The sequence below is a fragment of the Scyliorhinus canicula genome, chromosome 31 (genome assembly GCF_902713615.1).
Source record: "Scyliorhinus canicula chromosome 31, sScyCan1.1, whole genome shotgun sequence".
Taxonomy (NCBI): Eukaryota; Metazoa; Chordata; class Chondrichthyes; order Carcharhiniformes; family Scyliorhinidae; genus Scyliorhinus; species Scyliorhinus canicula.
This window is the reverse complement of record NC_052176.1, coordinates 7,123,526-7,150,727: the sequence shown is the minus strand read 5'-3', so window position 1 is coordinate 7,150,727 and position 27,202 is coordinate 7,123,526. Positions and strand designations below refer to the sequence as shown.

Sequence of the window (27,202 nt, the reverse complement as noted above, 5' to 3'; positions counted from 1 at the left end):
CCCGGCTCTCGCTGCTGATACGGCCGGAGAATTGCCGGGTCCTTGCCCCGCGCCGAGGGGCGATAGAGTCGGGGAGAGGGTAATGGTTTAGCGGCTGGTTTAGCACAGGGGGCTAAATCGGCGGCTTGTATGACAGAACGAGGCCAGCAGCGCGAGGTCAATTCCCGTACCGGCCTCCCCGAACAGGCGCCGGAATGTGGCGACTAGGGTCTCTTCGCAGCAACTTCATTGAAGCCTGATCGTGGCAAGGAGCGATTATTATTATTATGGGACAGGGTGGATTGCTCGACAGGAGGGTAGCAGGGCCGAATGGCCACCTTTCATGCAGTAATGACTGCATACGAATTTTTTGCTGAATCCCGGGCTAATATTTATCCCTCGAGCCAACACCTCAAAGATAGACGATCGGGTCAGGCATCAGATTTGTTGTTCCCGGGATTGTGAAAATTATCCGCTGCCGTTTCCCATCTTGTGCCGGCGATGGCTGACGAGGTTGTTGGTTTATGTTTTTTCTGCCAGGTACTGAAGGATTTGCCTCAGATCGAAGGCCGTCCGGGGGCCTCCCTCTCACCCCTGAACTTTGACACCCTGGAGAAGGACCTGCAGGCTCGGCACGTGGACGAGGTCACAGCCGAGGACGTCATGTCGTCCGCCATGTACCCCAAGGTGTTCGACGACTTCAAGGAGTTCACCGCTCAGTTCGGGCCCGTGGAGTGCCTCAACACGCGCCTCTTCCTGGAGGGACCCAAGATCGCGGAGGTGTTCCAGGTGAGCGTTTACCGGCTGCGGCGGAGTGCAGACAGCAGCCGGTTCCGCCCGGCCGGCCTGCTCCAGTCACGCCTCCCTTCACCTCATCCCCCTCAACATCTCCTCGCCCTTTCCCCCCTCCCTCTCCACCTCACCCACTCCCTGCAGGAGCGAGTTCCACATTCTCCCCACTAAGTATTGGTCCGCCCCACAAGTGGAAGGCCCCATTCGCTACAGGGGAAGGCCTGCTTCAGGCCGGCACATTGGTTAGCACCGCTGCCTCACGGCGCCAGGGACCCGGGTTTCGATTCCGGCCTCGGCTGACTGTCCGTGCGGAGTTTGCACGTTCTCCCCCCCCCGTGTCTGCGTGGGTTTCCTCCGGGTGCTCCGGTTTCCTCCCACAGCCCAAAGATGTACAGGTTAGGTGGATTGGCCGTGCTAAATTGTCCCTTCGTGTCCAAAGATGTACAGGTTAGGTGGATTGGCCGTGCTAAATTGTCCCTTCGTGTCCAAAGATGTACAGGTTAGGTGGATTGGCCGTGCTAAAGTGTCCCTTAGTGTCCAAAGATATGCAGGTTAGGTGGATTGGCCGTGCTAAATTGTCCCTTAGTGTCCAAAAATGTGCAGATTAGGTGGATTGGCCGTGCTAAACTGCCCCTTAGTGTCCAAAGATGTGCAGGTTAGGTGGGGTTACGGGCTTAGGGTGGGGGAGTGCGCCTACTTAGGGTGCTCTTTCGGAGGATCAAAATGGGCCAAAAGGCCTCCTTGTGCACTGTAGCGGTTCTATTATATTCTACCCCGACAATGTCTGCCCCGATTAAATCCCTCTGTCATTTCAAGATAATTTCCCATGCTCCATCAGGGAATGCTGGAGACGTAGTGAGGAGGAACTCCGCGGGGTGGGGCGCGAAAAGGAGGGAGCGAGGAGGGGGCAGGAAGTCACAGTGTGCAAGGCAAACTGTGCTTCTGTGCGTGGGATCCAATCTGACGTTAACTGCTCAGGCGGCCCGAGTTTAGACATAACTGAGTCACGTCGCAGCCGAGGGGACGTTTGTTTGTGGTGAAGAAAGCTTTCCATCAGTCAGATCACAGCCCTGGGCCTCCTCACACCGCTGCTATACACTGGAGGCTGACATAGGTTAGATCCGGCTTTACAATCTAATCCTAGGGTGCAATTAACCCAGTGACCTGCCCACGGGCAGCTTGGCACCTGGTTCTGTGCGGCGGGCAAGAAGAATAAGCAATCTCCGCTCAGTGCTCTCGACGAGCCGGGCCTTATTTTATTTCACACGCACAAGCGTGCGCAAACGCACATGCACAGACTCGCACAAACGCACATGAATATGCTCACGCACACACACACACACACACACGCGTGCGTGGGCACAAACACCCACAAACGCACGCATGCAGAAACGCGCAGGCCACACCCCCCCCCCAATGAATACGCCCGCGCACTCACGTGCGCACGCACAAACACGCATGAACACACGCACTCTCGCACGCACACTCAAAACGCACGCGGGTTTGTGTAGGCAAACACACACGCACGCAAACACAAACACCACGGGCTGGATTCTCCGACCCCCCCTCCCCCGCCAGCATCAATCCTGCCCCCGCCGTGTCCCGAATTCTCCGCCACCAGAGATTCGGTGGGGGCGGGAATCGCACCGCGCTGGTCGGTGGGCCCCTCCCCCCGGCGATTCTCCGGCCAGCGAAGGGCCGAAGTCCCGCCGCTGTCAGGCCTCTCCCGCCGGCGTGGATTGAACCACCTACCTGACCGGCGGGAGCAGGCGGCGCGGGCGGGTCCTGGGGGGGGCGCACGGCGATCTGGACCCGGGGGGTGCCCCCACGGTGGCCTGGCCCGCGATCGGGGCCCACCGATCGGCGGGCAGGCCTGTGCCATGGGGGCACTCTTTTTCTTCCGCCTTCGCCATAGTCTTCAGCAGCCGCTGACGCTCCGGCGCATGCGCAGATTTACGCCGGCCGGCGAAGTCTTTTCGGCCGTGGCGCCAAAGGCCGTTCACGCCAACCGGCGGGGCGCCAACCACTCCGGCGCGGGCCTAGCCCCTCAATGTGAGGGCTTGTCCTCTAAAGCTGCGGAGACTTCCGCACCTTTGGGGCAGCCCGACGCCGGAGTGGTTCACGCCACTCCGACACGCCGGGACCCCCCACCCCACCCCGCCGGATAGGGGAGAATCCAGGCCTACGTGCCTGCGCGCGCACGAACGCACAGACGCACTCGCTCACGCATAAAGAAACACGAGCTCTCATAAACGAACACACACACCATCTCCCGTGTATTCAGAACTAACCTGTTGGCTCTTCGAATTCCACCTTTCAAATGAGATGTCAACCTCCCCCTCCCCCACCCCTCCGGCAGCAGACCCCCGCCCCGTCAGGCGAGTATGAAAGATCGCCACAGACGGCCACAACTGGAAGAAGGACAGAGAGTTTGCCAGGGCCAACACTGATCCCTCAACCCACATCACTAGAAACAGGGGACGCGATCGGACGGAAACGTTTCTGGCCGCGATTTAACTGAATGGGAGCTAAGTGCCACAGCGAGCGGGGAAAGCCGCGTGTTTCCCACTGCTCGGAGCGCCGAGGAGCACACGCTACCGAACGCCAGTCGGGTTAGACAGGGGGCCTTAGCAGTGGGAAGCTCTGCTCGCCAGAACGCCACAGTGCGGCGAGAGGTCGGGACGCCATTTTTAAATATGTCCCTCGTGCTCCTGACCGGCAAGTCCTAACTCACTATGAGGAGGTCCCTGGGCCCTCTGCACCCCCCCCCCCCAAACAACATCCGTGCAGGGCACCCCCGGCCTAATCACCACCGCGTGAAAGGTGCCAGGTTCGCACTGTCACGCTGGCATTTTTTGCCCACGCGCCATCGCTCGGGGGGGGGGGGGGGGGGGCTGCTGCCCTGATTGAGGCAGTGGGGCGGAGGGGGGGGGGGGTCATATACCCACCCACAGTATGTTAGGGGAGTCGGGGATCACTTTGGCCACCTCGGAGATCAGGCAGCCATTTTGAAAGAGTGCCCTGGGCTTGTGGGCCTCCCCACTCCACAACCACGGGCAGTGGCACCCTTCCCCCCACCCCCCCCCACCCCAAATCCTCGCAAATGAGGAGACCCAACTATTGGGGTCCCTCGCCCCCCCCCCCCCCCCCTCCACCGACAGGGCCCACGAGTCACTGCCCCCACATCCCAGAGGCCCCTTCTGACCTGCCCTGTGCCTCCCACACGACATACCCCCTCCACCTTGGCAGTGACACCCGGGCACCTTGGCAGTGCGTCCACGTTGCAGGCTAGCGGGGGGGGGGGGGGGCCAGGCTGCGCCACCCCCTGGCCACCCAACGGCCTCCGATGGGCTGGAAGGGCCCCCCGGGCGCCATTCCGCCTGGTCCACGTTTGTGTGGGCCTGTACTGAACGGCGCCCGGAGAGGCCGGGGCCCTCGGCCGTTTGGTCACCGCCATTTTGCCCGGGTTCTGATTCCGACGCCCCGTGAAATTCCGGGTAGGCCTCACGAGACGCAAAAGCTGTGGAGAATCCCGCGGGAGCCCTCTCCCGGACGGGCTCCAATCGCGACCACCCCCCTCCGCTCACTCGCCCACATCTCAGGCATCCCTTCCCCTCCATGCCCAGGCACGCCCCTGCAGTGCCTCTTCCTGCCACTGCAGCGCTGTGCCTGGAGTTTGTCTCCAAGGCGGGGTTCCCCCTCCCCCTGGGGTTCCCCCTCCCCCCCAGTGTTCCCCCTCCCCCCCGGTGTTCTCCCCCTCCCCCCCCAGCAGACAGGTGTCCCGCCTGTTGCCGATCAAGGTTCGAGAGAGCGTAATCTGGCAGCGGGCCCAGACACCCGAAAAGTTCAGGCTCCGGCCTAGCCGAACCAGGTGCTTTTGTACGGCGGAGGCAAAACTTCTGCCCCCCCCTTCCCCGTATTCACTTCCTCCAGATATAACGGGCAGCATTTTCAGGGAGATGGTGGTCTCATGCAACCGGGGAGGCCCCAGCATTAGTTCGGGGGGGGGGGGGGGGGGGGGGGGGGGGGGACACGGGTTCGAGTCCCACCCCGCCGGCTGGTGGAATTTAAATTCAGTGAATAAAATCTAGAATTGTAAAGCTCGGTCTCGGTAACGGCGACCGCGACAACGATCAGCGATTGTCCGGAAAAACCCCCCCCATCTGGTTCACTAATGTCCCCTTTTGGGGTAAATCTGCCATCCTTACCCCGGTCTGGCCTACAGACTCTCAGCAATGGGCTATTAACCGCCCCCTCTGAAATGGCCGAGCGAGACACTCGGAGCGGGATTCTCTAATGATGGAGCTATGTCCCCAGGTCGGCGTGAAACTCGGCGCCAGCGACTCCGGCCTCGACGGCCCCCGAAGGTGAGGAATTCTCCCCTTTCTAGGGGGGCTAGGCTGCCGCCAGAGTGGTCGCCCCAGCTCCAGCCGGCGGCGAACGGCCCGCGCGAGTCAGCGCAGAACGGTCGCCGTATTTCCGCGCATGCGCGGGGGTTTCCCTTCTCCGCGCTGGACCCCCCCCCCCCCCCCCCCGGGGCAACATGGCGGAGCCCGACAGGGGTCCGGCGCGGAGTAAAGTAGGCCCCCACCGAACCAGCACACCCGCCGATCGGCAGCCCGATAGCGGGCCACCCCGTGGGGACTAGGCCAAATTCGTCGGCCACTCGGCCCATCAGGGATCGGAGAATCACCGGGGGGGGGGGGGGGCTGTCAATGGCCCCCGACGGCGCTGAGTCATGGTGAAGCCGGCGTCGGGGCGCGATTCTCGCACCCCCACCCCCCCCCTCGGGGATTCTCCGACCCGGCCTCGGTTCAAGGGGGCAATTAGGGACGGGCAACAAATGCTGGGCCCCCGCATCCCCAACGGAAGAAGGGATATCTGCAGAGAGATCTCTTTATTCCGAATTGTTGAAGACATGAAGGCACTTTCTAAATAAACATATCACTCACTTTAACTGGCATCTATTATTGTCCCAGAGTATTTTTGTTAATGAACTCAAACAAACTGAGCTTTAATGATGTGCTTCATGAATATTCTATTTCTGCATCTCAAATTACTCCCATTACTGTCTTGCTCAACACTCAGTGATTATCGAGCTCCCAGAGGACATTAATCTTGAATCCCTCAATCCAGTGCACGGATCCAGGTCCCAGTCTCCCGCACGCCACTCGTCTTCCCCTCACTCACAGCACGGGGTTAGGTACAGAGTAAAGCTCCCTCTACACCGTCCCCATCAAACACTCCCAGGACAGGTACAGCACGGGGTTAGATACAGAGTTAAGTCCCTCTACACTGTCCCCCATCAAACACTCCCAGGACAGGTACAGCACGGGGTTAGATACAGAGTAAGGCTCCCTCTACACTGTCTCTATCAAACACTCCCAGGACAGATACAGCACGGGGTTAGATACAGAGTAAAGCTCCCTCTACACTGTCCCCATCAAACACTCCCAGGACAGGTACAGCACGGGGTTAGATACAGAGTAAAGCTCCCTCTACACTGTCCCTATCAATCACTCCCAGGAAAGGGACAGCACAGGGTTAGATGCAGAGTAAAGATCCCTCTACACTGTCCCCATCAAACACTCCCAGGACAGGTACAGACGGGGTTAGATACAGAGTAAAGCTCCCTCTACACTGTCCCCATCAAACATTCCCAGGACAGGTACAGCACGGGGTTGGATACAGAGTAAGGCTCCCTCTCTCTCTCTCACACAGTGTAACCCAACACCCTCTGCACAATTCCACCTGCATGATGGCATGTCTTGAGGATGTTGATGGGACTGGGAAATGTGGAAGTATTTGATCGATGAATCAGTCACCGTTCACCGGCCTCTGAGGAGATGATTTCCAATTCTGCACCTGTCTGCTCAAATCTTCTCACAGTTAATTACAATTAAACGCTGCAGATTTAGCACCCTCCTGCGACAGAGCGCTTTGAAGTCAACGTGTTCGAAACTCCCTTTCGCACGAAGAGGGATAGAAATGGCGGAATTCCGCAGTATTTCCGGGAATTTGCGTTCGGTGGCAACAAGAGACGGCGTGCCAATCGAATTTCCCAGTGAGACCGCCCCACTCCGCTGGGAAGCCCCGCCGGTGGGTTGGGTGTGCGCTGCTGTCGGAAACAAAGACTCCCCCCCCCCCCCACCCACCCCCGCCAGCGTTCAGAACTCCGGCCAATGTTTCCGACCCCACTTGAGGAGGAGGCGCCTTTCTTCGACAATACCTCACGCAAATAATTTTTTTCGACCGTGAGAAAAAAAAATACCACGGCCAATCCTCCGCAGCCTCTGGCTTCACCGGGAAGTTTGGGAGCCTCATTTCCTGAAAATTTCCCGGTTGCCTCTCTTCAGCGTTCCCCCCCCCCCCGGAAAGGCCGGAAGCTGGGAGGACCGTTGACAACTGAGAGGTGGAATGAATGCGGGGAATCGTTCGAGGACTGCACCGCACCCCGAAAGTGGGTTGAAGGTGAACTTTATCGTTGGTCTGAGTCAAGCCAACTTGTTCGCTTCAGGGCAGCAGCCAGCACTCTGGCACTGAGAGTGCGCTGGAGTGGGACGTGCCACAGCTTAGTGCTACGGCGCAAATAGACACCGCCTAATTTCCACAGACGCTGTCAGACCTGCTGAGGTTGTCCAGCATTTTCTGTCTCTGTCTCAGACTCCAGCATTGCTTTAGTAATTTGCTCTCTGTTGGTTAGGCTATCAAGAGGCGCAGCGGGCGAGTGTGTTGGAAGCAGAGGCTGATAGATTTCTAGATGCCAATGGCGCTAACGATACGGGGATCGGGCGGAAAGGTGGCGTTGATGCCGGAGTTGAATGGTGGACTGGGCCCGAGGGGCTGAATGGCCTCCTCCACCTGCATTGCCGGGAGAGACCAGGCCGAGGTTGGGGACTGGGACGGGACCAGAGGAGGAGGATAGAGGCAAAGCGATGGCTCATAATTTCTCCTCCCTTGCTGTGTCGCATGTTTGTATCCAGGGCCTGCCGACCAGCGCTGCGTGATTCCCGCCCCCCGCCGACCAGCGCTGCGTGATTCCCGCCCCCGCCGACCAGCGCTGCGTGATTCCCGCCCCTGCCGACCAGCGCTGCGTGATTCCCGCCCCCGCCGACCAGCGCTGCGTGATTCCCGCCCCCCGCCGACCAGCGCTGCGTGATTCCCGCCCCCGCCGACCAGCGCTGCGTGATTCCCGCCCCCGCCGACCAGCGCTGCGTGATTCCCGCCCCCGCCGACCAGCACTACGTGATTCCCGCCCCCGCCGACCAGCGCTGCGTGATTCCCGCCCCCTGCCAACCAGCGCTGCGTGATTCCCGCCCCTGCCGACCAGCGCTGCGTGATTCCCTCCCCTGCCGACCAGCGCTGCGTGATTCCCGCCCCCGCCGACCAGCGCTGCGTGATTCCCGCCCCTGCCGACCAGCGCTGCGTGATTCCCGCCCCCGCCGACCAGCGCTGCGTGATTCCCGCCCCTGCCGACCAGCGCTGCGTGATTCCCGCCCCCTGCCGACCAGCACTGCGTGATTCCCGCCCCTGCCGACCAGCGCTGCGTGATTCCCGCTCCCCGCCGAATCTCGGGGGGGGGGCGGAGAATTCGGGACACGGCGGGGGCGGGATTGACGCCCCAGTTCTCGCTTCACCACTACTGCCTCTTGGTGCAGCCGACCGCACCAACCCCCTGCTGTCACCTCCCACCGACTCACTCACTTTACGCCCAAGGATCTGGTTTCTTTAAGCGAAGCCGGTGGTTAGAATTAAGCAGCGTAAAAGGGCAACCTGAACTCAAGGGGCAAAGCCTTTCAAATTATCGACTAATTTGAATGAAGCGATTTTCAATTAGTGCGCGACTCTTGACAGTGAATTGATGGATGGGAGTTGACGGGAGCAAAGATTAAAATTCCGTCGAGAGAGAGAGAGAGGGAGGGAGCGACGTTCCTAAATCCGCTCACGTCCTCGGAAGGATCCACGGCGTTGATAACCATTTAAGGGTTGGGGGGGGTGGTCGAGGTCTGCGGAGAGCACAGTGGGATGGCCACAGCGCGATGGGAAATGGATGTGGTTGGCATCAAAGGCGAAGAGGGGTCCGATTCGCACAAATGGATGGAGAAGGAAGGAAGCAGATCGATGGCTCAAGGAACACGATGGAACGGCCTGGTGGGAAAAAAAATGAAGTGAAATGAAAATCGCTGATCGTCACGAGTAGGCTTCAAATGAAGAGCCCCTAGTCGCCACATTCCGGCGCCTGTTCGGGGAGGCTGGTGGGGGAGGTCACGCCCATCCCGGTGACGTGGCGAGGCCGTCACACCTGGCGAGATTCCCGACGCTCGGAACGCCTCGTGAGACCTAACGAGATCTGCCGAAACCGTCTTTACATGTTTGAGTGTGCCTTTGGGCAATGCCGAGGTGCCCAGGTTGCCCGTGCCAGGGATCGGGCCCGGGCGGGGGGGTCCCCTGCCCTTAAGAGGTGGGGGGGGGGGGGGAGGAGGTTCGAGGACCCCTTATGAAGTATGTTGGGTGGGGGGGGCTGTCCGGAGGCCGCGGTGGGGAGGCAGAGAGATCGGGGCGCCATTTCAAAATGGCGCCCGGATCACTTCCTGAGCTGGCGAGATCATCAGTGCAGGAAGTGAGGTAAGGCATCCCACCCCCCCACCACCGGACAAAAAAAAAAGCCCTGTATGATAGCGGGGTCGAGCACCAAGGAACACCCCGCTATACCCGCCCAAAACGGGTCTCAATCCAAAGCCACGGTCGGTGAAGCGTGGAACCAGCCACCAATACTTTTCCTCATCAACGGTTTAGTTACAGGACGCAGCATCACACATGGCTTCGTCCTGCCTACGATCCCCGTGTCCCAGGCGCCGCTCGTTACACTCTTTTGAGTGTAGCAGTGAAATAAATGTGCAAACGAACTAATTCAAGGAACTCGACAGCTCCCGGGAAAATAATGGAAAGGAACCATGCCAATTTGAAGAAAAATGCTGTTTCGTTGGGAGCACAGTGATGCATTCTAACAGTCTTTCGTTGGGCTATATTTGTTTTTTTAATAAATTTAGAGTACCCAATTCATTTTTTTCCAATTAAGGAGCAATTTAGCCTGGCCAATCCACCTACCCTGCACATCTTTGGGTTGTGGGGGTGAAACCCACGCAGACACGGGGAGAATGTGCAAACTCCACACGGACAGTGACCCAGAGCCGGGATCGAACCTGGGACTTCGGCGCCGTGAGGCCACAGGGCTAACCCACTGCGCCACCGTGCTGCCCTTGGGCTATTTTGTTTAAGCCAAAATTAAACGGAGTCACCCAAACTGAGGGGCGAATCAAAAGAGCAGCTCCTGCTTAGGGAGACGGCTTCAACGGAAAGTTAAAATAGCGAACCAAAATGTGATTAACGGGGCCGATGACACACCCCATTCCCCGCGGTGCCCACTGGGCATCTTCGCCCTCGATGGTGCCCACAGACACGGCGTGCTCCCTCTTCAGGCCGTGAATTTAGCCCCAGTAGAGGGCGGTCTCTCTCTATAAGTGCTCTGGGTACTTAATTAAACAATGCCCTTCACCCGACCCGCTATCAACCCCGTTAACAATAACGAAAGGGAGGTTGAAACTGAGATTGTGGATAGAGAAAATAACATAGAACGGTACAGCACAGAACAGGCCCTTCGGCCCTCGATGTTGTGCCGAGCATTGTCCGAAACCAAGATCAAGCTATCCCACTCCCTGTCATTCTGGTGTGCTCCATGTGCCTATCCATTAACCGCTTGAAAGTTCCTAAAGTGTCCGACTCCACTATCACAGCGGGCAGTCCATTCCGCACCCTAACCACTCTCTGAGTAAAGAACCTACCTCGGACATCCCTTCTATATCTCCCACCCTGAACCTTATAGTTATGCCCCCTTGTAACAGCTACATCCACCCGAGGAAATAGTCTCTGAACGTCCACTCTATCTATCCCCCTCATCATCTTATAAACCTCTATTAAGTCGCCTCTCATCCTCCTCCGCTCCAAAGAGAAAAGCCCTAGCTCCCTCAACCTTTCCTCATAAGACCTATCCTGCAAACCAGGCAGAATCCTGGTAAATCTCCTTTGCACCCTTTCCAGTGCTTCCACATCCTTCCTATAATGAGGTGACCAGAACTGCACACAATACTCAAAATGTGGTCTAACCAAGGGTCCTGTACAGTTGCAGCATAACCCCACGGCTCTTAAACTCAAGCCCCCTGTTAATAAACGCTAACACACTATAGGCCTTCTTCACAGCTCTATCCACTTGAGTTGCAACCTTCAGAGATCTGTGGACATGAGCCCCAAGATCTCTCTGTTCCTCCACATTCCTCAGAACCCTGCCGTTGACCCTGTAATCCGCATTCAAATTTGCCCTTCCAAAATGAATCACCTCGCACTTATCAGGGTTAAACTCCATCTGCCATTTTTCGGCCCAGCTCTGCATCCTATCAATGTCTCTTTGCAGCCTACAACAGCCCTCCACCTCACCCACTACTCCTCCAATCTTGGTGTCATCAGCAAGTTTACTGACCCACCCTTCAGCCCCCTCCTCCAAGTCATTGATTAAAAATCACAAATAGCAGAGGACCCAGCACTGATCCCTGTGGTACACCGCTGGTAACTGGTCTCCAGGCTGAAAATTTTCCATCCACCACCACCCTCTGTCTTCTATCTGATAGCCAGTTACTTATCCAATTGGCCAAATTTCCCTCTATCCCACACCTCCTTACTTTCTTCAAGGGCTCGACCATGGGGAACCTGGTCAAGAGAAACCTGCAGTTTCTTTACTCAGAGAGTAGTAGGGGTGTGGAACGCCCTGCCAGCAACAGTAGTAGACTCGCCAACTTTAAGGGCATTTAAGTGGTCGCTGGATAGACATATGGATGAAAATGGAATAGTGTAGGTCAGATAGGCTTCAGATGGTTTCACAGGTCGGCGCAACATCGAGGGCCGAAGGGCCCGTACTGCGCTGTAATGTTCTATGTTCTAAATGGATAGAAAGGAAGATGGACAAATAGACAATGAACGGATGGAGGGAGGTGATAAACAGAGGGATTTGAGAGCAGAGACGTCAGTTGGATAAGGTGAAGAGAGCACGCGTCCCCCAAGCACGGACCCCTGGGAAGAGCTGGGTTGTCGAAGCGGGGGTTTTTCTTGACGTGATGTTCTCTTTGCGCAGGTGGAGTTGGAACGAGGGAAGACGCTCCACATCAAAGCACTCGCACTGGGCGACCTGAACGTGGCGGGGCAGAGGGAGGTGTTCTTCGAGATGAACGGGCAGCTCCGCTCAGTCCTGGTCAAGGATACGCAGGCCATGAAGGTGAGAGGTCGGGGGGGGGGGGGGGGGGGGGGGGGGGGGGGGATGGAGCCGATTGTGGCACCATCACTATTGGCAGGAGAGGCGCACGAGGGACCTGCATCGGTTCCGACACTGATCCATCTGAAATGGGCTGCATGGCCCAGATGTGTCAATGGTGACTCAGAGCGGTGCGATGACAGCAAGAATCTTGGAATCCCTACAGTGCAGAAGGTGGCCATTCGGCCCATCGACTCTGCACCGACCCACTGAAAGAGATCCCTACCTAGGTCCACTCCCCAGCCCCACCTAACCTGCACATCTTTGGGCACTAAGGGGCAATTTAGCACGGCCAATCCACCCAACCTGCACATCTTTGGACACTGGGTTAGGTGGATTGGCCATGCTAAATTGCCCGTAGTGTAAGGTTAATGGGGGGATTGTTAGGTTGCGGGTATACAGGTTTCGTGAGTTTGAGTAGGGTGATCATTGCTCGGCACAACATCGAGGGCCGAAGGGCCTGTTCTGTGCTGTACTGTTCTATAGATTCTAAGGGGCAATTTAGCACGGCCAATCCACCTAACCTGCACATCTTTGGACACTGAGGGGCAATTTAGCACGGCCAATCCACCTAACCTGCACATCTTTGGGCACTAAGGGGCAATTTAGCACGACCAATCCACCTAACCTGCACATCTTTGGACACTAAGGGGCAATTTAGCACGGCCAATCCACCTAACCTGCACATCTTTGGGCACTAAGGGGCAATTTAGCACGGCCAATCCACCCAACCTGCACATCTTTGGACACTAAGGGGCAATTTAGCACGGCCAATCCACCTAACCTGCACATCTTTGGACACATAAGGGGTAATTTAGAACGGCCAATCCACCTAACCTGTACATCTTTGGTCACTAAGGGGCAATTTAGCACGACCAATCCACCTAACCTGCACATCTTTGGACACTGAGGGACAATTTAGCATGGCCAATCCACCTAACCTGCACATCTTTGGGCACTAAGGGACAATTTAGCACGGCCAATCCACCCAACCTGTACATCTTTGGGCACTAAGGGACAATTTAGCACGGCCAATCCACCCAACCTGTACATCTTTGGACATTAAGGGGCAATTTCACAATGGCACAGTGGTTAGCACTGGTGCTTCACAGCTCCAGGGTCCCAGGTTTGACTCTGTCATTGTCTGTGCGGAGTCTGCACGTTCTCCCCGTGTCTGCGGGGGTTCCCTCCGTGGGCTCCGGTTTCCTCCCACAAGTCCTGAAAGATGTGCTGTTGGGTGAATCGGACATTCTGAATTCTCCCTCTGTGACCCGAACAGGCACCGGAATGTGGCGACGAGGGGATTTTCACAGGAACCTCATTGCAGGGTTAATGTCAGCCTACTAGTGACACTGACAAAGATTATAATTAATTATTATTATTCAGCACATTCAATCCACTTAACCTGCATATTTTAGGACGCTAAGGGACAATTTAGCACGGCCAATCCACCTAACCTGCACATCTTTGGGCACTAAGGGGCAATTTAGCACGGCCAATCCACCCAACCTGCACATCTTTGGACACTAAGGGGCAATTTAGCACAGCCAATCCACCTAACCTGCGCATCTTTGGACACTAAGGGACAATTTAGCACGGCCAATCCACCTAACCTGCACATCTTTGGACACTAAGGGGCAATTTAGCACGGCCAATCCACCTAACCTGCGCATCTTTGGACACTAAGGGGCAATTTAGCACGGCCAATCCACCTAACCTGCACATCTTTGGACACTAAGGGACAATTTAGCATGGCCAATCCACCTAACCTGCACATCTTTGGACACTAAGAGCAATTTAGCACGGCCAATCCACCTAACCTGCACATCTTTGGACACTAAGGGGCAATTTAGCACGGCCAATCCACCTAACCTGCACATCTTTGGACACTAAGAGCAATTTAGCACGGCCAATCCACCTAACCTGCACATCTTTGGACACTAAGGGGCAATTTAGCACGGCCAATCCACCTAACCTGCACATCTTTGGACACTAAGAGCAATTTAGCACGGCCAATCCACCTAACCTGCACATCTTTGGACACTAAGGGCAATTTAGCACGGCCAATCCACCTAACCTGCACATCTTTGGACACTAAGAGCAATTTAGCACGGCCAATCCACCTAACCTGCACATCTTTGGACACTAAGGGGCAATTTAGCACGGCCAATCCCACCTAGCCTGGACAACCGGAGCACCCGGAGGGAACCCACGCAGACACGGGGGGGGGGGGGGAGAACGTGCAGACCCCGCACAGACTGTCGCCCGAGGCCGGAATCGAAGACCATCCCTGGCGCTGTGAGGCGACAGTGCTAACCGCTGTGCCTCCCTGCCGCCCCCAGGAGCAGCCCGGACGTGCGGTCACTGACGTGAGAGGTTTCACTGTCTCCTCGCAAATTCCACAAAAAGCAAACGTCGAGGGGATGCCTCTCCTCCTGAGCGGAGCTGTTGTCTCCGAGCTCGGCAGAAGGCGGGGGGGGGGGGGGGGGGGGGGGGGGGGGAGGGGGGGGGGGTGGGGGGGGGGGGCTGTATGTGGTCTGCAGCAAGGTAGCCAGCCGCCTCTCGGTGAACTGAAGCAGAGAAGAAAGCGTCTCCTCCCTGTGCATCAAGGTAGCGCAGCTCAGAGCTCGCCTGATGCAGCAACGCTGCCACCTAGTGTCTGGGGATGGAGGAGGCGGCCCTGTGACACTGCACGGTTCCCTCACACACACACACACAATGTCAGCAAGTTCGGCATCCAGCCTGTGCTGGAAGCCTGTGGGTCGGCTCTGCCAGGCTGGGGTGCTTGTCGAGAGCAGGCGCCCCCGGGGGCCCACCATGCCAGCTTCTCCAGGCTGCTCCGCTGTGTCGGAACTCACTCCATATCCAGTCGGGCGACGCCTTCATTCACAAACTCGGATCTTGTCAGATCCCCCCTGCCCGCCTCGGTGGCCTCCACCTCCTCGGCCAGCCGCATCGCCCTCCCGGCATTCCTGCCCTCCTCCAATTCGGCCATTCCCACCCCCCCCCGACAGAGGGTCAGTACTGAGGGAGTGCTGCACTGTCAGAGAGTCAGTACTGAGGGAGTGCCGCACTGTCAGAGGGTCAGTACTGAGGGACTGCCGCACTGTCAGAGGGTCAGTACTGAGGGAGTGCCGCACTGTCAGAGGGTCAGTACTGAGGGAGTGCTGCACTGTCAGAGGGTCAGGACTGAGGGAGCGCCGCACTGTCAGAGGGTCAGTACTGAGGGAGTGCCGCACTGTCAGAGGGTCAGTACTGAGGGAGTGCCGCACTGTCAGAGGGTCAGTACTGAGGGAGTGCCGCACTGTCAGAGAGTCAGTACTGAGGGAGCGCTGCACTGTCAGAGGGTCAGTACTGAGGGAGTGCCGCACTGTCAGAGGGTCAGGACTGAGGGAGCGCCGCACTGTCAGAGGGTCAGTACTGAGGGAGTGCCGCACTGTCAGAGGGTCAGTACTGAGGGAGTGCTGCACTGTCAGAGGGTCAGTACTGAGGGAGTGCCGCACTGTCAGAGGGTCAGTACTGAGGGAGTGCCGCACTGTCAGAGGGTCAGTACTGAGGGAGTGCTGCACTGTCAGAGGGTCAGTACTGAGGGAGTGCTGCACTGTCAGAGGGTCAGTACTGAGGGAGCGCTGCACTGTCAGAGGGTCAGTACTGAGGGAGTGCTGCACTGTCAGAGGGTCAGTACTGAGGGAGCGCTGCACTGTCAGAGGGTCAGTACTGAGGGAGTGCTGCACTGTCAGAGGGTCAGTACTGAGGGAGTGCTGCACTGTCAGAGGGTCAGTACTGAGGGAGCGCTGCACTGTCAGAGGGTCAGTACTGAGGGAGTGCCGCACTGACAGAGGGTCAGTACTGAGGGAGTGCTGCACTGTCAGAGGGTCAGTACTGAGGGAGTGCCGCACTGTCAGAGGGTCAGTACTGAGGGAGTGCTGCACTGTCAGAGGGTCAGTACTGAGGGAGTGCTGCACTGTCAGAGGGTCAGTACTGAGGGAGTGCCGCACTGTCAGAGGGTCAGTACTGAGGGAGCGCCGCACTGTCAGAGGGTCAGTACTGAGGGAGTGCTGCACTGTCAGAGGGTCAGTACTGAGGGAGTGCTGCACTGTCAGAGGGTCAGTACTGAGGGAGTGCTGCACTGTCAGAGGGTCAGTACTGAGGGAGTGCTGCACTGTCAAAGGGTCAGTACTGAGGGAGCGCCGCACTGTCAAAGGGTCAGTACTGAGGGAGTGCTGCACTGTCAGTGGGTCAGTACTGAGGGAGTGCCGCACTGTCAGAGGGTCAGTACTGAGGGAGTGCTGCACTGTCAGAGGGTCAGTACTGAGGGAGTGCCGCACTGTCAGAGGGTCAGTACTGAGGGAGCGCTGTACTGTCAGAGGGTCAGTACTGAGGGAGAGCTGCACTGTTAGAGGGTCAGTACTGAGGGAGCGCTGTACTGTCAGAGGGTCAGTACTGAGGGAATGCTGCACTGTTAGAGGGTCAGTACTGAGGGAGCATTGCACTGTCAGAGGGTCAGTACTGATTGAGTGCTGCACTGTCAGAGGGTCAGTACTGAGGGAGCACTGCACTGTCAGAGTGTCAGTACTGAGGGAGCGCTGTACTGTCAGAGGGTCAGTACTGAGGGAGCATTGCACTGTCAGAGGGTCAGTACTGAGGGAGTGCTGCACTGTCAGAGGGTCAGTACTGAGGGAGTGCTGCACTGTCAGAGTGTCAGTACTGAGGGAGTGCTGCACTGTCAGAGGGTCAGTACTGAGGGAGTGCCGCACTGTCAGAGGGTCAGTACTGAGGGAGTGCTGCACTGTCAGAGGGTCAGTACTGAGGGAGCGCTGTACTGTCAGAGGGTCAGTACTGAGGGAGCGCTGCACTGTCAGAGGGTCAGTACTGAGGGAGCGCTGTACTGTCAGAGGGTCAGTACTGAGGGAGCACTGTACTGTCAGAGGGTCAGTACTGAGGGAGTGCTGCACTGTTAGAGGGTCAGTACTGAGGGAGTGCTGCACTGTCAGAGGGTCAGTACTGAGGGAGCGCTGTACTGTCAGAGGGTCAGTACTGAGGGAGCGCTGCACTGTCAGAGGGTCAGTACTGAGGGAGCGCTGTACTGTCAGAGGGTCAGTACTGAGGGAATGCTGCACTGTTAGAGGGTCAGTACTGAGGGAGCATTGCACTGTCAGAGGGTCAGTACTGAGGGAGTGCTGCACTATCAGAGGGTCAGTACTGAGGGAGCGCTGCACTGTCAGAGGGTCAGTACTGAGGGAGTGCCGCACTGTCAGAGGGTCAGTACTGAGGGAGTGCTGCACTGTCAGAGGGTCAGTACTGAGGGAGTGCTGCACTGTCAGAGGGTCAGTACTGAGGGAGTGCTGCACTGTCAGAGGGTCAGTACTGAGGGAGTGCTGCACTGTCAGAGGGTCAGTACTGAGGGAGCGCTTTACTGTCAGAGGGTCAGTACTGAGGGAGCGCTGTACTGTCAGAGGGTCAGTACTGAGGGAGCTCTGTACTGTCAGAGGGTCAGTATTGAGGGAGCGCTGTACTGTCAGAGGGTCAGTACTGAAGGAGCGCTGTACTGTCAGAGGGTCAGTACTGAGGGAGCTCTGTACTGTCAGAGGGTCAGTACTGAGGGAGCGCTGTACTGTCAGAGGGTCAGTACTGAGGGAGTGCTGCACTGTCAGAGGGTCAGTACTGAGGGAGTGCTGCACTGTCAGAGGGTCAGTACTGAGGGAGTGCTGCACTGTCAGAGGGTCAGTACTGAGGGAGTGCCGCACTGTCAGAGGGTCAGTACTGAGGGAGTGCTGCACTGTCAGAGGGTCAGTACTGAGGGAGTGCCGCACTGTCAGAGGGTCAGTACTGAGGGAGTGCTGCACTGTCGGAGGGTCAGTACTGAGGGAGTGCCGCACTGTCAGAGGGTCAGTACTGAGGGAGTGCTGCACTGTCGGGCAGCGTGACTGGGGGAATGCTGCAGTGACAGTATTAGTCATACCTTTTCAACAACCTGAATTGTAGAGGGAGGTCGCAGCAAGACTGCAATGTGATATTGACAGTTTTGGTGAGTGGGCAGCAAGATGACAGATGGAGTCAAATGTAGAGAAGTTGAAAGTTATTCACTTTGTTCGTTGGAGTGAAATAGCTGCATATTTTTTCGAAGGTGTGAAACCTGTCAGTGTTGATATTCAGAGACACAAGGAACAGAAGGTTAACATGTGCTTGCGACAAGCAATGAGTAAGGGAAATGGCAAGTTCTTCAGGGAACTAAAACCTTTTGGGGTCTGAGATGTGAAATCTCTTCACTCGGGGAAGGAGTCCGACCATTTTGGGGACCGAGATGAGGAGAAATTTCTTCACTCGGGGAAGGAGTCGGCCATTTTGGGGACCGAGATGAGGAGAAATTTCTTCACTCGGGGAAGGAGTCGGCCATTTTGGGGACCGAGATGAGGAGAAATTTCTTCACTCGGGAAGGAGTCGGCCATTTTGGGGACCGAGATGAGGAGAAATTTCTTCACTCAGGGAAGGAGTCGGCCATTTTGGGACTGAGATGAGGAGAAATTTCTTCACTCGGGGAAGGAGTCGGCCATTTTGGGACTGTGATGAGGAGAAATTTCTTCGCTCTGGGAAGGAGTCGGCCATTTTGAAATTGAGATGAGGAGAAATGTCTTCACTCGGGGAAGGAGTCGGCCATTTTGGGGACAGTGATAAGGAGAAATGTATTCACTCGGGGAAGGAGTCGGCCATTTTGGGGACTGAGATGTGAAATCTCTTCACTCAGGGAAGGAGCCGACCATTTTGGGGACCGAGATGAGGAGAAATTTCTTCACTCGGGGAAGGAGTCGGCCATTTTGGGGACCGAGATGAGGAGAAATTTCTTCACTCGGGGAAGGAGTCGGCCATTTTGGGGACCGAGATGAGGAGAAATTTCTTCACTCAGGAAGGAGTCGGCCATTTTGGGACCGAGATGAGGAGAAATGTCTTCGCTCAAAGAGTTGCAAATCTTTGGAATTCTCTATCCCAGAGGATTTAACTCCATCGTTGAATATATTTAAGGCTGTGGGGTGGACAGGAGTCCTTCGGGGATTCACGGGTTACGAACATAGATTTTAAAAGTCGGACATTCGAACCTGCTCCGCCATTCAATAAGACCGTGGCTGATCTGTTCGTGTTTCCGTCTTCCACATTCTTCGTCTACCCCCCCCCCGATAACCTTTGACCTCCTCACCCAATAAGAATCTGTCTACTTCCGCCTTAAAAATAGTCAGTGAACCCCCAACCCCGCCCTCTGCCTCCTGCTGAAGCAGAGAGTTCCAGAGTCGCACTGAGGGAAAATAATTCTCCTCGTCTCCGTTCTGTAAGGTTGACCCCCCCCCCCCCCCCCCCCCCCCCCCCCCCCCCCCTCCCCCCCCCACCTGATTTTAAAACAGTTCCTCCCGAGTTCTGGATTCCACGAAAAGAAGAAATGTCCTTTCCATGTCCACCTTGTTGGGACTGCTCTGGATCTTATATACTTCAATCGGGACCCACCCCAACCTCTCTTCTAAACTCCATAGAAACAAGCCCTGTCTGTCGAACTTATCGATATTAGACAACCTGCCCATTCTAGGTATCGATCCACCAAAGCTCCTCTGATGGTGGTTAGCAAAATGCTTCACAGCTCCAGGGTCCCAGGTTCGATTCCCGGCTGGGTCACTGTCTGTGCGGAGTCTGCACGTCCTCCCCCTGTGTGCGTGGGTTTCCTCCGGGTGCTCCGGTTTCCTCCCACAGTCCAAAGATGTGCGGGTTAGGTGGATTGGCCATGCTAAATTGCCGCACTGTCAGAGGGTCAGTACTGAGGGAGTGCTGCACTGTCAGAGGGTCAGTACTGAGGGAGTGCTGCACTGTCAGAGGGTCAGTACTGAGGGAGTGCTGCACTGTCAGAGGGTCAGTACTGAGGGAGTGCCGCACTGTCAGAGGGTCAGTACTGAGGGAGGGCTGCACTGTCAGAGGGTCAGTACTGAGGGAGCGCCGCACTGTCAGAGGGTCAGTACTGAGGGAGCGCCGCACTGTCAGAGGGTCAGTACTGAGGTAGTGCTGCACTGTCAGAGGGTCAGTACTGAGGGAGTGCCGCACTGTCAGAGGGTCAGTACTGAGGGAGAGCTGCACTGTCAGAGGGTCAGTACTGAGGGAGTGCCGCACTGTCAGAGGGTCAGTACTGAGGGAGTGCCGCACTGTCAGAGGGTCAGTACTGAGGGAGTGCCGCACTGTCAGAGGATCAGTACTGAGGGAGTGCTGCACTGTCAGAGGGTCAGTACTGAGGGAGTGCCGCACTGTCAGAGGGTCAGTACTGAGGGAGAGCTGCAGTGTCAGAGGGTCAGTACTGAGGGAGCACTGCAGTGTCAGAGGGTCAGTACTGAGGGAGTGCCGCACTGTCCAGAGGGTCAGTACTGAGGGAGTGCCGCACTGTCAGAGGGTCAGTACTGAGGGAGCGCCGCACTGTCAGAGGGTCAGTACTGAGGGAGTGCCGCACTGTCAGAGGGTCAGTACTGAGGGAGAGCTGCACTGTCAGAGGGTCAGTACTGAGGGAGTGCCGCACTGTCAGAGGGTCAGTACTGAGGGAGAGCTGCAGTGTCAGAGGGTCAGCAAAGGGTCAGCTAAATTGCCCGTAGTGTCCTAAAAAAAAGTAAGGTTAAGGGGGGGGTTGTTGGGTTACGGGTATAGGGTGGATACGTGGGTTTGAGTAGGGTGATCATGGCTCGGCACAACATCGAGGGCCGAAGGGCCTGTTCTGTGCTGTCCTGTTCTATGTTCTATGAACTGCCTCCGACACACTCACACCTTCCTCAAATAATGAGGCCAAACTGCGCACATGTGGTCTCACCAATCTCCAGTACAACGTCCTTACGCTTCTGTTCAATTCCTCTTGTCACAAAGGGTAGAATTCCACGAGCCTTCTTAATTAATCACTGAACCGGCGTGCTCACCTTTTTGGTGACTCACGCGCTGGAACACCCAGATCCCTCTGCACTTGGGAGTTCGGCAGCCGTTCTTACAGCACAGGAAAGAATTTATAGAATCCCGACAGCCATTCGGCCCGTCAAGTCTGCACTGACCCTCTGAGAGAGCGCCCTACGCCCCCACCCTATCGCCATAACCCAGTAGCCCCCACCTGACCTTTTCGACAGGAAGGGGGCAATTTTTTTACAGGCCGATCTATCGAACCGGTCTTCGGACTGCGGGAGGAAACCGGAGCACCCGGAGGGAACCCACGCAGGCACGGTGGGGGGGGGGGGGGACGTGCAAACTCCAGGCAGGCATGCCCCCGAGGCCGGAATCGAACCAGGGTCCCTGGCGCAGCGAGGCAGCTGAACGCTGTACCGCCCTGGAAACTGGTTAACCTCCCTCCGTCATGCAGTAACTTGGGTTTATCGACGGCTTAGCAAGTGTGGAGGATCGCCCTTCTCTGCTTTTTTATTTTTCCTGCCATAGTGTAAAACGTCACATTTCACCCCCCCCGAATATTGTCATGGGGGGGTGGGGGGTCAGCTGTGGAGGTCAGGTCGGGTTCAGTGCACGGTCTAACCACACCTCATCTGTGCCTCTCTTACCCCACTCCCCCCGAATCACAGGAGATGCACTTCCACCCCAAAGCCCTGAAGGATGTCAAGGGCCAGATCGGCGCCCCCATGCCGGGCAAGGTGGTGGACATCAAGGTGAAGGAGGGCAGCAGGATCGAGAAGGGCAAGCAGCTGTGCGTGCTGAGCGCCATGAAGATGGAGACGGTGGTGAACTCGCCCATCTCCGGCACCATCAAGAAAATCTACGTCACCCGCGACATGCACCTCGAGGGCGACGACCTCATCCTGGAAATCGAGTGACGCGTCCGGCTGCCTCCTCACGCCCAGCCTGACCAACCTCCGCCGGGAGACCCTACCCGCTGCCTCCCCTCCCCCCCCCCCCCCCCCCCCCCACCTCCTGCCCCAATCGAACCCCACCTCCCCACCAATGTTTAACATTAAGGCAGCGGGACTGACTTCACGGGACCCTTATTCCGTCGCCAGGGGGGGAGGGGGGGGAGATTCAAATGCAACAGGACTGATTTAAGTGAGCGTCTGACCCCCGCCACCCCCCCCCCTCCCTCCCCTGCCTTCATGTTGCAAACTGTCTACTTATTGTCTGTTATATAATCCAACTGCCCTTGTGCCAAAGTATACATGGCACACGCCTTAGGCGGGAATGCCTGCGCCTCCTGTGGGAGGGCGAGACCCCCCGCCTCAACATAGGAGACCGCCGGACATCATTTGCCTCTGAAACGGGTTCAAGGCCCAGGAAACTCCCAAAAGGAGCGCCGTCGACTAGGCCCTAAAGCGCGGCGCGGCTGAAATATTCGAGAGATGACTGTGTGCGCAAACGAGATAGCGACGGACGGGAAACCAATTTTGGCCCACATCCCACCAGCGGAACAAAAGGAAACATGTATATAAGTAACCGTTAGACTCACGTACCTGGGACCCCCCCCCCCCCCCCCCCCCCCCGGAGCAGGTCAGCGTTAACTGCCCACACACTAACCTCGAGATGAGCGGGAACGTTGCATTAACCCCTGTCTCTGTATTTTGCGTCCGACACAAGTGTATTCCCATCGCAACCGGTTAACCTCCATCCATCGTGCAGCAACGTAGGTTTACAGATTTAAGTGAGCGACAGATGTCCCCCCTTCACCCTCCCCGCCATTTAGGTCCACCGACGGCTTAGCAAGTGTGGGGGATCGCCCTTCTATGCGTCAAATCTATGTGCAGATCCATATTTTGAACGCCTGATCTTACCCTTCTGCCCGGCCCACTCTCGCTCGCATGGCCCAGGCGATATGTCAAGTTTGCGATATATTCTCACTGCCAGCAGCGAGAGAGGGCGACCCCTGACCCTGTTGTCCGAACGGTTTTGGAAAGATGGTTCCCTCAGCGCAGAAAACATTCAGCGTCACTCTGAGGCGTCGAAGAGGGCGGCGAAGGACGAGCGAGCCGCTCCTGTTGTATACCTCACTGGGATCGGTTAACGTTCTATTGTTCAGCCACCGTCTGGGCCTTGCCACACTGCCCGGCTCCTGCCTGCCTCAAAGTTAGCCACTGCCCCTCCTTCCATCCTCCCATCGTCGCTGATCTCAGTATACACAGCGGACTTCCAATGATTTCCAGACCCGGCTCCTGCCAATTCCCCGCTATTTTAATGGGGGGGGAGGGTTGAAATCTCCGCTCAGGGTGACTGGGAGCGATGCCTCTGAGATGGTGCGACTCCTCTCCTGCTCTGCGCCGGGAATGCACGCACCCAATCCCCCCTTTTCCCGTGCCCCACTCTGAGAGCCCCTCTGGGAGTGAGCCTCTGGCGACGGGCGGGCGAGGCCCTCCCCTCCCCGGGCGAGGGTGAGAAGCGGGGGGCCTGCGCCGAGCGACGGAAACGGACCCTCCGCTGAACCTGGCGGCCCGCCCCTCCCCCCGCCTTGCGTCCTGGGAATCTCCGTGCCTTTCCTTTCTGACAGGGTGCGTGGGTTGCCGGGGAGGTTCGGCCGGGGGGGTGGGGGGGGCAGCCAAGGGCGGCGGAGATACCCCTGGCATAAGGCACAGGCCAGGGCTGCATCCCCTCAGACCCAGCTGCGGTCCTTTGTCGCTGACAACTCGAGATCGAACGGGAGGATGAGCAGATCTCTCGTTATCCGTTACACCAGTGCGGCACAGGCTTCGGGGGGGGGGGGGGGGGGGTACGGGAGAATCGAGATGGATCAATCGCTCACAGGGATGCACGAGGCGTTGACAATGCGGCGGAGCGATCAGAGTTGGCGACGTTGTGCTTCAGTTCCATTCCCCCTCACAATGGGGGGGGGGGCGGAGATGGACGGACGCACCCTCCTGTCAATGTGGGGGGGGGGGGGGGAGGGTGGGGGGGGGAAGGAACCTCCAGCTTCCCAGTGAATCAGTCCTCCCTGGTACTTGTGGACCGGAAGATTGGAGTCCTTTGGGGTCGGGGCGCGACTGCGACTCTGGGAGCGCAGGGCCGAGCCGCGGGAGCCCGGCGCTCGTTGCTTTCCCCAGGCCCCCCCCTGCCGCGGGACCCTCCAGCCAGGATGGGGGCTGCACGCGGCGGCCTGTACGTCCCAACTCGGCTCAGCCCGGAGCTGCGTGCAGCCTTCATAGCCGCTGGTGTTTGCAGTTGCCGTGGTTTTGCCAGCGAAGACCGTGTCAGGGGCCCTGTATTTACAGCTGCGGAAACGCGGAATGGTCAAACGCAAGATTGTACTCTCGCTAGAGACTCCAAATGTATCATAAAATAACCGCAGAGTTTAGCAAATAAAAGGAAAATTAATGTCAAACAAATGTGTTCATCGGTTTACGATCAGCAATCCCATATGTTCCTCCGGACAATCAGTGGGTGGGCCATTCAGCCCATCCTGCTCTGCCGTCTCTTTGCAAGACCTAGCCAGTATTTCCCACTCCCTCTTTCTCCCGCACCTCTGCAACTTATACCCCCTCCCCATGTTTCTCCAGTTCTGATCCCCTTGGTAGACATCCCCATGGAGCCGCTGATGATGAATAGGTGCTTGGGGATGCGGGTCTTGTGCGTTTCTGAAAACAGGCACGTGCTGTGGAAGTTTTTTGTCTTGCACTCATCAGGGCACACGTAAGAATACCAAATTTCAGCCAGGAGTGCATTGGGATAGTCAAGTCTTGAGGTAGAGATAGAGTGGACGAGGGTTTCAGCAGCGGATGGGCTGAAACGGGGGCAGGCGTTGTCTTATGTTCCCACGGACAGGAGTAGGTGAAGGGGACAGCCAGCCACATCTGTCTGTCACGCCTTGCTCCCGTACCTGAGTCACATCTGTCCAACATGCCGCTCTCGTACCTGAGTCACATCTGTCCAACACACCTTGCTCCCGTACCTGAGTCACATCTGTCCAACATGCCTTGCTCCCGTACCTGAGTCACATCTGTCCAACACGCCTTGCTCTCGTACCTGAGCCACATCTGTCCAACACCTTGCTCCAATATCTGAACCACATCTGTCCAACTCACTTTGCTCCAATACCTGAACCACATCTGTCCAACACGCCTTGCTCCCGTACCTGAGTCACATCTGTCCAACACACCTTGCTCCCATACCTGAGTCACATCTGTCCAACACACCTTGCTCCCGTACCTGAGTCACATCTGTCCAACACGCCTTGCTCCCGTACCTGAGTCACATCTATCTGTCACGCCTTGCTCCCATACCTGAGTCACATCTGTCCAACTCACCTTGCTCCCATACCTGAGTCACATCTGTCCAACGCACCTTGCTCCCGTACCTGAGTCACATCTGTCCAACGCACCTTGCTCTCGTACCTGAGTCACATCTGTCCAACACGCCTTGCTCCCGTACCTGAGTCACATCTGTCCAACACGCCTTGCTCCCATACCTGAGTCACATCTGTCCAACACGCCTTGCTCCCGTACCTGAGTCACATCTGTCTGTCACGCCTTGCTCCCGTACCTGAGTCACATCTGTCCAACACACCTTGCTCCCGTACCTGAGTCACATCTGTCCAACACACCTTGCTCCCGTACCTGAGTCACATCTATCTGTCACGCCTTGCTCCCATACCTGAGTCACATCTGTCCAACTCACCTTGCTCCCATACCTGAGTCACATCTGTCCAACGCACCTTGCTCCCGTACCTGAGTCACATCTGTCCAACACGCCTTGCTCCCATACCTGAGTCACATCTGTCCAACACGCCTTGCTCCCGTACCTGAGTCACATCTGTCCAACACGCCTTGCTCCCATACCTGAGTCACATCTGTCCAACACGCCTTGCTCCCGTACCTGAGTCACATCTGTCTGTCACGCCTTGCTCCCGTACCTGAGTCACATCTGTCCAACACACCTTGCTCCCGTACCTGAGTCACATCTGTCCAACACACCTTGCTCCCGTACCTGAGCCACATCTGTCCAACTCACCTTGCTCCAGTACCTGAGCCACATCTGTCCAACACGCCTTGCTCCAGTACCTGAGCCACATCTGTCCAACACACCTTGCTCCAGTACCTGAGCCACACCTGTATCTTTGCATGATATTTGAAGTGTTCTTTTGCACAAATAGTTTATTTTATACCGGACCAGGTCTTGGGACAACAGTCTGATCCTTTGTTCTTAATACGCCCCCTGTGGATTCAGATATATATGGTAAAAGCTTGTTTTAATCACAGGTAAGAGGTAAATTATCAATGGGCGGGTAGTTGAGTGGATTGCTGGGAGATTCTGTGATGTGGAGAGGGGATGGCTATGGTGTGGCAGGAGGACTGGCACTTCGACCAGGAGAGGAGGTAGACAAAGCAGGAGGTCCCACAGCGGTTGAGGGACTCAATGGGGCAACTTCAAAAACGTTCTCGTTCTGAGAACTGGTTAAAAACTTTGGAAACGCAAGACGGCGACCAAAGGGTCCAACTCAACACTGAGCATCGAAGAACATTGGGCGCGATTCTCCGTTCCCCATGCCGTGTGGGAGAATCGCAGGAGGGATCCCCGACAAATTTCGCGCCCCCCCCCACACCGGGGCCCCACACCGGCTCCGAAGAATCGCCGGCCACCGTTTTTCACGGCGACCGCCGATTCTCCGACCCGGATGGGCCGAGCGGCCTGCCATTCGTGACCGTTTCCCGACGGCGGCAACCACACCTGGTCACTGCCGTCATGAAACGGGTGTGGAGATGCCCGTTTGGGGATTGTAGGGGGCCTGGTGGGGAATGAGCACCACGACTACTCTGGAGGGGACAGGCCCGCGATCGGTGCCCACCGATCGTCAGGCCGGCGTCTCAATCGGACGCACTATTTCCCCTCCGCCGCCCCACAAGATCAAGCCGCCACGTCCTGCGGGGCGGCTGAGGGGAAAGGCGACAACCGCGCATGCGCGGGTTCGAGCTGTCAGCGTCGTGACGTCAGCCGCGCATGCGCGGGTTGGAGCCAGCCAACCTGCGCATGCGCGGCTGACGTCATTAGGCGCGCCGGCCGCGTCATTCCCGGCGCGATGCCCCCGCGGCCGAGATTTACGGAACGCCGTTCCTAGCGCCGCCGGGAGGCGAGAATAGGGGGCGAGGAGCG

The 27,202-nt window shown here is 57.2% G+C and overlaps 1 protein-coding gene across 1 annotated transcript; it reads left to right on the top strand.

Moving 5' to 3' along the window:
* Positions 1-480: 480 nt before the first annotated feature.
* Positions 481-22,046, top strand: LOC119958848 (pyruvate carboxylase, mitochondrial-like). The gene is made up of 3 exons (XM_038787352.1): positions 481-768; positions 11,954-12,094; positions 21,706-22,046. The coding sequence occupies exons 1-3, from the start codon at positions 481-483 to the stop codon at positions 21,952-21,954; spliced, it is 678 nt and encodes a 225-aa protein (XP_038643280.1). The 3' UTR covers positions 21,955-22,046.
* The last annotated feature ends 5,156 nt before the right edge of the window (positions 22,047-27,202 follow it).